This window comes from Alligator sinensis, unplaced genomic scaffold (genome assembly GCF_000455745.1).
Source record: "Alligator sinensis unplaced genomic scaffold, ASM45574v1 scaffold707_1, whole genome shotgun sequence".
In the NCBI taxonomy this organism is placed as follows: domain Eukaryota; kingdom Metazoa; phylum Chordata; order Crocodylia; family Alligatoridae; genus Alligator; species Alligator sinensis.
Window position 1 is genome coordinate 2,032,100 of NW_005842065.1, and position 8,669 is coordinate 2,040,768.

Sequence of the window (8,669 nt, forward strand, 5' to 3'; positions counted from 1 at the left end):
TTCGGTGTGGAGCCCCCCGCCCGCGGCCCCCCCCCCCCCTCCCCCCCCGGCTGTGTGGTATTGCTTATGGAGATGTGGCGCATGCAGACGTGGAGACACAGCACTTTTTCAGACATGTGGTGCCACCCGTGTTATGCGCAAGTGGAGACATGGCTCATACTCAGAGATGCGGCCCAAGCATCCAGACATACACACAGGAACATGGCACATGTAGGTGCAGAGATGTGGCACGCGCACTCAGATGCAGCACAGCATGCAGCGATGTGATGTGGCTCACAGAGAGACATGGCACAAGCATGCAGAAATGCATGCAGAAACACAGCATGCACAGACTCAACACATGCACAGAGATGGCACCTGTTCTTCCGCCCTTGCTGCAGTGTGCCAGGGAGCCCTTCCTTTTCCTCCCCTCCCCCTCTTCTACCCTCCCCAGGTCTGTCTTGTCCTTGGCACCAGATGATGAGGCTGCCAGCCCTTGGGGTTGTGATACTGTCTGGGGCCCTGGGCTGTCAATAAGGAGCCCCTGTCCTGTCTCCCCAGATATCATGGTGGAGGAGTTTGTGGAGCATGGCCCTCTGGATGTCCTGCTGCGCAAAGAGAAGGGCCGGGTAACCGTGAGCTGGAAGATCACTGTGGCCAAGCAGCTGGCCAGTGCCCTCAGCTACCTGGTGAGGGGCTGCGTCTGGCCCCAGGCATCCCCCAGGGTGGCTGTGGGATTCCAGGGCTGTACCAGCAGCCAGTGGATGGCAGGGCTTGCTCTGCTGGAACTCCAGCATCTGGTGTCCAAACATAAAGAGTCCTGTCTACTGGTCCCTTGGTCCCTCCCCTTCACCTGGGGGTGAAGCGTCTCAGGTCACACACTCAGTCTCCAGTCCCCAGATCGCCATGGACAGACCCAGGGAGAACGAGGAGTGCAGCTGTCCTCCCACCTTTCAGGTCCCCCTTGCTCCTTTGCTGCTGCTCAGGTGGGAAAACTGAGGCAGGGCAGCTGTTCCCCTGCACATCGGAGTGGGGCAGGAAGGACCTGGGGGTTTGTGTGGGGCCAGGGATGGCTGACTTCGCATTTGTGTGTTGGCAGGAGGACAAGAACCTGGTGCATGGGAATGTATGTGCCAAGAACATCCTGCTGGCCCGGCGGGGGCTGGAGGATGGGGCCATGCCCTTTGTCAAGCTCAGTGACCCAGGCATCAGTTTCTCTGTGCTCTCTCGAGAAGGTAATACCACCCTTCTCCAGGCACTTGGGGCCATAGCTTGGAGCTCACTGGTTCAGAGGTCTGGCGCATGCTGCCCCCAACTCCTTGACTCCCCGGGGTCTTCTAGCCTGCCACAGATGAGGGTAAGGCGCATGCATAGGGCTGAGTTGTGCTGAGGAGGAGCCCTGAGCCCCCAGCCTCGCTCCATCCTGAGCCCCAGTGAGGCTGATGTCACAGGCATCAGTTTAGTTCCAGGAATCGCCAGCAAACTGAAGCCAGGGCTTTCCACTTCTGGGGCCCTGAGCAGGGTTGGGGACGTGGGGAGGTGTCATCACCACTTGACAGGCGGCTGCCTCTGAGGACTAAGAAAGCAGCTGCTGTAAATGGCACCTAGGACAGGAAGTGGGTTATATGGAGAATCTGTCTGGAGGAGTTGAAGGCATGAGGCTATGGGCTGAGCTGAGCGCAGAGCCTGAACTGCCCCAGATCCTGAGGGCCTGGCATGTCTGTATGGACAGACAAATGCCTGCAGCCCCCCACAGTCCTTCGTGGAAGGAGGGGTTCCTTTCCTGGATGTAGTAGCTGTCCCCTCCCCCACCACCACCAGCTCAGCCCCAGACATAATCCTCTTTGCTCCTCCCTTCTCTATAGAGCGTGTGGACCGGATCCCGTGGATCGCACCTGAGTGCGTGCAGGATGTGAGCAGCCTCAGCCCCGCGGCCGACAAATGGAGCTTTGGCACCACCCTGCTGGAGATCTGTTTTGATGCTGATGTCCCCCTGAAGGAGCGCACCCCGCCAGAGGTAAGGCCTGCATGATAACAGCCTTAGGGGCACCTGCCCACTGGCCCTGGCATGATGCCCCTGGCAGCTGGACACACTGCTCAGCATCTCTGAGTCCAACTCAGCTGTGGAGTCCCATCTTCCCCAGTGGCATGTGTGTGGAACCACACTGCAAAGCCTCCAGCCCCATACTGCTCTGGGGACTGCAGATGGTGCTTCGGGACAGATGCGGGGGGCAGGGTGCTGCATGGGCCTGAAAGGAGCCAGGTGGGGGAGGGGTGTGTGGGGCTGGGGGACATGGAGCCACCGCCCAGCCTGAAGGGGCTGATAGGGTGCACGTCGCCTTACAGAAGGAGCGCTTCTATGAGAAGAGGCACCACCTGCCTGAACCATCGTGCCGGGAGCTGGCCACACTTATCAGCCAGTGCCTGAACTATGCCCCTGGCGAGCGCCCCTCCTTCCGCACCATCTTGCGGGACCTCACCCAGCTGCAGCCACACAGTAAGAGCTTTACCATTCCCTCCACTCCCCCAACAGCCACCTGCTGCAGCCGTGCCCAGGACTTCATGTCTGTCTGGCCAGGGGAGGAGCTGGGTGCAGGGCGCTGAGACCCCATACTTCTTCCTGGTGAGTCTGGAGCATGTTGAGCTGACACCTGGAGCCCATGCCCTGTTTTGCAGACCTCCTGGACATCAGTTCTGTGAACCCTGAGTTCCTTGTGTCGGACCCCACGGTTTTCCAGAAGCGCTACCTGAAGAAGATCCGGGAGCTGGGGGAGGTGAGTGGGGCTGTGACTGCCCTGAGCCCCATGGATGGGGGGGGGGGGGGGGGGTGGAAATGCTGTTGTGTACCCAGGACACAAGCCAGACCTTGAGTTGGATGCGGATGTCGGGCCATGGGGTGGTGCCAGTTTGGTCGGGAGCTTGGCAGGGACAGGGCCCTTGCACTTGTGCTCAGTTACTTGTTATCGCAGCTGCCCCATGTCTCAGTGCTGCTCCAGCCTGGAGTACTGGACCACAGGGTGTGTCCCCATGTGGGCTCTGGCTGCTGCATGAGGAGACCATGCCCTATGGCAGGAGCTCAGAACCTGTGTTTTTCCCTCCCCAGGGCCACTTTGGCAAGGTCAGCCTGTACTGCTATGACCCCACCAATGATGGCACTGGTGAGATGGTGGCTGTGAAGTCACTCAAGTCTGGCTGCAGCCAGCAGCTCCTGGCCAGTTGGAAGAGGGAGATCGAGATCCTCAAGACACTCTATCATGAGAACATCGTCAAGTACAAGGGATGTTGCAGTGAGCAAGGTACCGTCCACCTCAATGCAGCCCTGGCCTGACCTAGCCCTTAACTCCAGACCAGGTACAGGAGGGCACTGCCCAGCCCTGGGTTTCTCAGCTCCCTTAGATACCGCGCGCCCGCCCCCACCCCCCAAGCCTCTTGCCCCTTCAGCACCTGCCAGAGGGAAGTGCAGTGCCTGTTTAGGACTTCCAGACATACCACTAACAACAGGCACAGGCCCAGGTGGCCTCTGAGCAGGGGCATGTGGTACCATGGGGCAGGAGGGCTGTGTGGGGCAGGCTGCCAGCAGGAGCCCCCAATGGCTATGCAGAGGCTGGCTGCGGGTGGGAGGTGGTGGCGCTGCGGTGTGGGGCTCAGTCTCAGGCAGGACGGGGCTGGGGTTTGGGCTGGGGCCTCAGGTGCCTCCTGTATCTCTTTCAGGGGACAAGATTGTGCAGCTTATTATGGAGTATGTACCATTGGGCAGTCTGCGGGACTACCTGCCCAAGCACAACGTTGGCTTGGCCCGCATCCTCCTCTTCGCCCAGCAGATCTGTGAGGTGATGGCCCTGGGGGGAGAGTTGGGGCTGGGTTCCCAGGGGCTACGGTAGAGGAAGCGAGCAGGGTCTCTGGGTCATAGTGGGAGGAGTTGGGAATCAGGAAACCTGGGTTCTCCCCCCCAGCTGTGAAGTTGAAGGGCTAGTAGATTTTGGGACACCTTGGGTTCTCTTGGCTCTGGGAGGACAATGGAGTCCCATGGTCAGAGGATGGGCATCAGGACACCTGGGTTCTTTCCTGAGCGATCCCTCATGTCCTGAAGCTGAGGCTGCTGGTGCTCCATGCAGGGCATGGCATACCTGCACTCGCTGCACTATATCCATCGGGACCTGGCTGCCCGCAATGTGCTGGTGGAGAACGAGAATGTGGTGAAGATTGGGGACTTTGGACTAGCCAAGGCTGTGCCTGAGGGCCACGAGTATTACCGGGTCCGTGAAGATGGTGACAGCCCTGTCTTCTGGTGAGTGGGCATGGGGGCCATTGGAGGGAAGGGCAGGGGGCCTCAACTCAGTGCAGAGCAGCCAGTGTGTGCCCCCTCCAACCTGGTGTGGCTCAGGGAAGCAGGCAGCCCATGTCCCTGCCTCTTGGGCCCTGCTCTGCTCAGGGTCCCTACTGGTTGCCATGCACAGGAACTGCCATGACTGCAGGCAGCACTGAGCCCCCCAGGGCTCTTCCAGCTCCAGGCAGCATTGTCAGGCAGCAGTGGCTCCAGCATGATTCCCACCTTCCGGCCCCCCTGGCAGGTACGCGGTGGAGTGCCTGAAGGAGTGCAAGTTCTACTATGCCTCTGACGTCTGGTCCTTTGGGGTGACACTCTACGAGCTCCTGACACGCTGTGACCCCAGCCAGAGCCCCCCAGCGGTGAGTTCTCAGCAGCACAGGGCATGTGGAGGGAGGAACAGTTCCTCTGTCACAACCTAACTTCACTCATGGCCTGCCCTTTTCTTGCCCCCTTAGAAATTCCTTGAGATGATCGGGGCTACGCAGGGTCAGATGACAGTGCTGCGCCTCATCGAACTGCTGGATCGCGGCAAGCGCCTGCCTAGCCCCAAGGACTGTCCCTGTGAGGTGAGGTCCCCCATGTCCCCCCTCCTTCCCCATCCCAGAACCTGGTAGGACCATGGGTGCTTCTATGGCCACAGGGAGCTCCCAGTGCGAGGTAGAGGCATGGGGTCCATCGTGGCTGGGGAGAAGCTTCCCTGCAGCCTGGTACATACCTGGTTTGGATCAGGGAAGGCAGGCAGCTGCTTGGGGCCATGAAGGATGGGGAGAGGGAGAGAGTGTGTACGTGCACATGGAAATGGTCTGGGGACTTTTGATGCATTTCTTCCCTTCCCTTCCCTTCCCCCAGATCTACCGCCTGATGAAGAACTGCTGGGAGGCAGAAGCCTCCTTCCGTCCAGCCTTCCAGAACCTGGTCCCTGTGCTCAGGGCCTTCCATGAGAAGTACAAGGCTCAGGCCCCCTCCGTCTTCAGCCTGTGCTAAGCTGCATACCTGAGACTTGTTTGGGGGATGACTGTCACATAGTCCAGCTGCACGCTGCCTCAAGCACAGGGCTGCTGCCGGGTCAGGCAGGCTGCCTGTGGACCGTGCCAGAGGCTGGGGAGTTTGGCCCCCCTGGCACAGAGCCTCTGTCCACCAGCCCTGTGGGAGCAGACATGACATGAGGCCTCCGGTCTGCAGTCCAACCAGGACTGTAGGAAAGTGCTGTGGATGCAGCCAGTTGTGGCTCTTTGCCCTCCCACGGGTCTCTTCAGCCCAGGCCATGGCTTTGGAGGTGTGGCCATAGCCCCGTGCGCATCAGCTGCTGCAGCTTGTCAGGCTTTGAGAAGAGCCTCTGCCTGTCTGGGGTCCAAGCTGTACTGCCTCTGCCTGGTGGGATGGGAGAGTGGCAGCTGAGGCCACTGGAGCATGAACCCCTCTGCAGCACCTGGCACAAGGGGAGGAGAGCTAGGGCTCAAGGCCTTATGGGCAAGCCCTATGCAGCCCCTGCTGGTCTCCAGAGTGCCCTCCTGCACCTCAGCCTCTCCCCCCATCACCTTTGTGCCTGCCCCGGCAGCACCCATTGTTGCCCACCTGCTGCCTTCGTACACAGCCTGACCAAAGCCCTGAGGCCCCTGGCCAGGGCCGCACCCCTACTGTGAATCTGGCCAGTAACTTCTTCTGGCCCCAAGCCTGGCACCCAGTGCTGTGATGACACCAGGCCTTTGGGGCGAGGCCGTGAGCCAAGGTGTCCTGAGGCATTTGCTCCACATACCTCCAAGCCAGTTGCCTTCAGCATTCGTGTCTCCCTTGCCCACACTTGGCCTGGGCTTTCGCCAGGGCCTTGGTCCCCAATTATGCAGAACTCCTAGGGCAGCAGCCACCCCCTTCTGTGGGGGAAAGCAGCCCCTGGCAAATGTAATGTTTATGGCACTTTACCGGGGGGGTGGCCCCTAACTGCACTCTAGTCACGTGAGTCTCTGGGTTCCTTGTCCCCATCCATTGCAGCTGGGGGAGCCTACCATGGGCCATGAGCACAGCACAGCAAGGGGAAAGGTTGTGGAAACCTTCCCTGAGCAGCTGTTGCCTCCCTTCTGTAGCTAGTCACCACACATCATCCCTTCCACCCTCCTTTCCTTCTGCTTGCTTTTGCCTGACTCTGAGGAATTCTGTCCTCAAATGCATATTCAGCTCCCAGTTGTGGACAGGGCAGGTGGCTACAATGCCCTGTGGAGGAGGGAGAGATCATGCCAGTGTCCAGCTGCTCCCAGCCTACACTACTGCCCCCCAATCCACAGTCTCTCTGTACAGCTCCCCTGTATTTATTGTTGCCTGCCCTGCAAATGTCATTGAATCCTCCTCACCTGTGCCATGGCCTGTAGGACAGAGCAGAGCTGCCAGCCACCAAAGCCCACCTTCCCCAGCCTGTGCCTGAGCCTTTTGAGCAAAAAGAACCCAGCTGCGTGCCTTGTATTCTGTCACTGGGCAGAGGCTACGGCTCCCTTGCCCCTGTGGGGGCCTGGGGCACATCATTTACCACACCCTCCCTGCCCTGCCTGAGCTGTTGTACATAGACTTGTTTTCTATCAGGGCGTGGGAGACAACCTGACTGAACCTGTGGCTTGTGCTGCCCCAGCCATAGCTGCTCTCTGAGGAAGCTAGCTTGTTGCTGGTGCCACTCTCAATTGTCTCCAAATAAATCACTCTGTCGAGGATGGTGACTCTTCCTGTCCTGTGTGGGGATGGGCTGCAAGTCAGTGGGCAGAGGTAGGAGGCTGGCTCTTGCCAAAGGTGTCGGGTGCTTGTGTTGCTGCTGCACTTGCAGCGCGGAGCGAGATCAGCTGTGAGCTCCCTCACATTCATGCAGTCTGCCTTACAGCCTGCAGGCTTTGCTTTGCTGCAGGATTTCAATCATGTGGCTAGGACAGCTGATCAGCTATGTTCGCTTGTGGCCAGTTCTGGATGGGAAGCATAAGTGCTACTTTATTTATTAGCAGACCATGCTCGGCTTTTACCCACCAGCTAAGGATCAAGAATTGAAGTGCACCTCAAATGAGGCAGCGATTCTCAGCAGTTTTTTCAAAGGTAAGCTCTTGTCCTTTATACCTTTTTAGAGCCAGGTGCGTGGTATGAAAATAACAATGGTACCAGCCAGGACAGCACCTTGCGCTCATGGCTGGTGGGCGACCTACTTGGCAAGGGCAGCAAGGCCTGATTTGGAACCATGTCCTGGGTTGGCTTCCATCATGGCCAAGTGTCCTTGTCCAGCCTCTCAGGGATTCCCATTCCAGTGCTTGTCAGGCCCAGCCCTGTTTAGTTCCCCAGTAGCCTGGACCCTGCAAACAACTCAAGCCCCAGGAGAAAAGTGGAGGTGCCTGATGTGGTAAAAAACGCCAAACTGAAATTTCTTCTGAACACTCAGTGTATTAACTGCTAGCAGTGAGAGAAGCTGAAGCATCTCTGCCTGGCCAAGCTCCAGCTTTTATACAACAATGTAAGCAACTTTTTGCCCGCAAACAAAGGTACCATATATGGTCGTCCAGGAAATAGACTCTCAATGCTGGTGCCTCACAGTACTTTTCCACTATCCTTATACTTCCTGCTCACTTCTCTGCCTACTTAAAAAGTTCCCTCAAAGTTAATGGTCTCCTGAGCCATCTTAGGTGACTGGCTTCCACACTGATGAGGGTTGTTAAAGGAGAGACGGTCCTTTGGGGGAGCAGCAGAGGAGGGGGATCAATGCAGGAGAATGGGGGCAACAAGGGCAGGGGGTTACGGGATATTGGGGGACTGGGAGAGTCAATTAAGGGGATTGTGGGCTATTGCATGAGCCAAGGGCAGGGGGATTGTGGGATACTGGGGGACTGGAGAGTTAATGTAGGGGTTTGTGGGATATTGGAGGGCCCAGGAGGCTTAGTATACTGGGGAGGGGGGGAAGGCAAAGGGCTGGAAGTCCAGGCTGACCCTTGCCCAACCAATCAGGAGGTGCGATGCTTCCGGGCGGCAGAGGCTTTCCCTGGCCAATAGGCTGGCCGAATTCTTGTGGGTTGGACTTGGCCTAGGCCAATGAGCGGCCCCGGTGCTAGTAGCCTCGCGGCGCCTCGCCGGCCCAATCGGGAGGTGGCATCTTGGGGCTGCTCTTGCTGCCAGCCCCATCTCTATGGTCGCAAGGGGTGGTAAGCTCCCAAGATGGCGGCGGCAGTGTCGGCGGTGGGCGCCGTGTCGGTTTCCAGCCCCGAGCCCCCCGGGGCGCTGTCAGGGCCGGGGCCGGACGAAGCCCGCGCACCCGAGGAGGAGCTGCCCGCGCTGGACGCGGCCGAGGTGCGCAGCCGCCTGGAGCGCAGCGCGCGCCAGTTCCGCAACCGACGCAAGGTGCTGA

General features: G+C 59.0%; 2 protein-coding genes across 8 annotated transcripts in view; both read left to right on the plus strand.

Moving 5' to 3' along the window:
• Positions 1 to 7,005, plus strand: part of TYK2 (tyrosine kinase 2) — a 20,837-nt gene extending 13,832 nt beyond the window's left edge. For 6 of the 7 annotated variants that reach the window (XM_025203799.1, XM_025203800.1, XM_006023444.2 and 3 more), the window contains 11 exons: positions 541 to 668; positions 1,079 to 1,214; positions 1,845 to 1,996; positions 2,326 to 2,476; positions 2,656 to 2,753; positions 3,083 to 3,275; positions 3,691 to 3,809; positions 4,095 to 4,267; positions 4,551 to 4,668; positions 4,765 to 4,875; positions 5,159 to 7,005. In XM_025203799.1, the coding sequence (XP_025059584.1) occupies positions 541 to 668; positions 1,079 to 1,214; positions 1,845 to 1,996; positions 2,326 to 2,476; positions 2,656 to 2,753; positions 3,083 to 3,275; positions 3,691 to 3,809; positions 4,095 to 4,267; positions 4,551 to 4,668; positions 4,765 to 4,875; positions 5,159 to 5,293 (1,514 nt within the window). In that variant the 3' untranslated portion in view covers positions 5,294 to 7,005. Of the gene's footprint in view, positions 1 to 540; positions 669 to 1,078; positions 1,215 to 1,844; positions 1,997 to 2,325; positions 2,477 to 2,655; positions 2,754 to 3,082; positions 3,276 to 3,690; positions 3,810 to 4,094; positions 4,268 to 4,436; positions 4,669 to 4,764; positions 4,876 to 5,158 lie in introns of those variants that run through there. The other variant, XM_025203802.1, reaches the window with a different exon arrangement.
• A 1,359-nt stretch (positions 7,006 to 8,364) lies between these two features.
• The window catches only part of RAVER1 (ribonucleoprotein, PTB binding 1), a 14,422-nt gene continuing 14,117 nt past the window's right edge, over positions 8,365 to 8,669 (plus strand). The window contains exon 1 of the mRNA XM_025203804.1: positions 8,365 to 8,662. Coding sequence (XP_025059589.1) covers positions 8,480 to 8,662 — 183 coding nt within the window. The 5' untranslated portion in view covers positions 8,365 to 8,479. The remainder of the gene's footprint in view (positions 8,663 to 8,669) is intronic.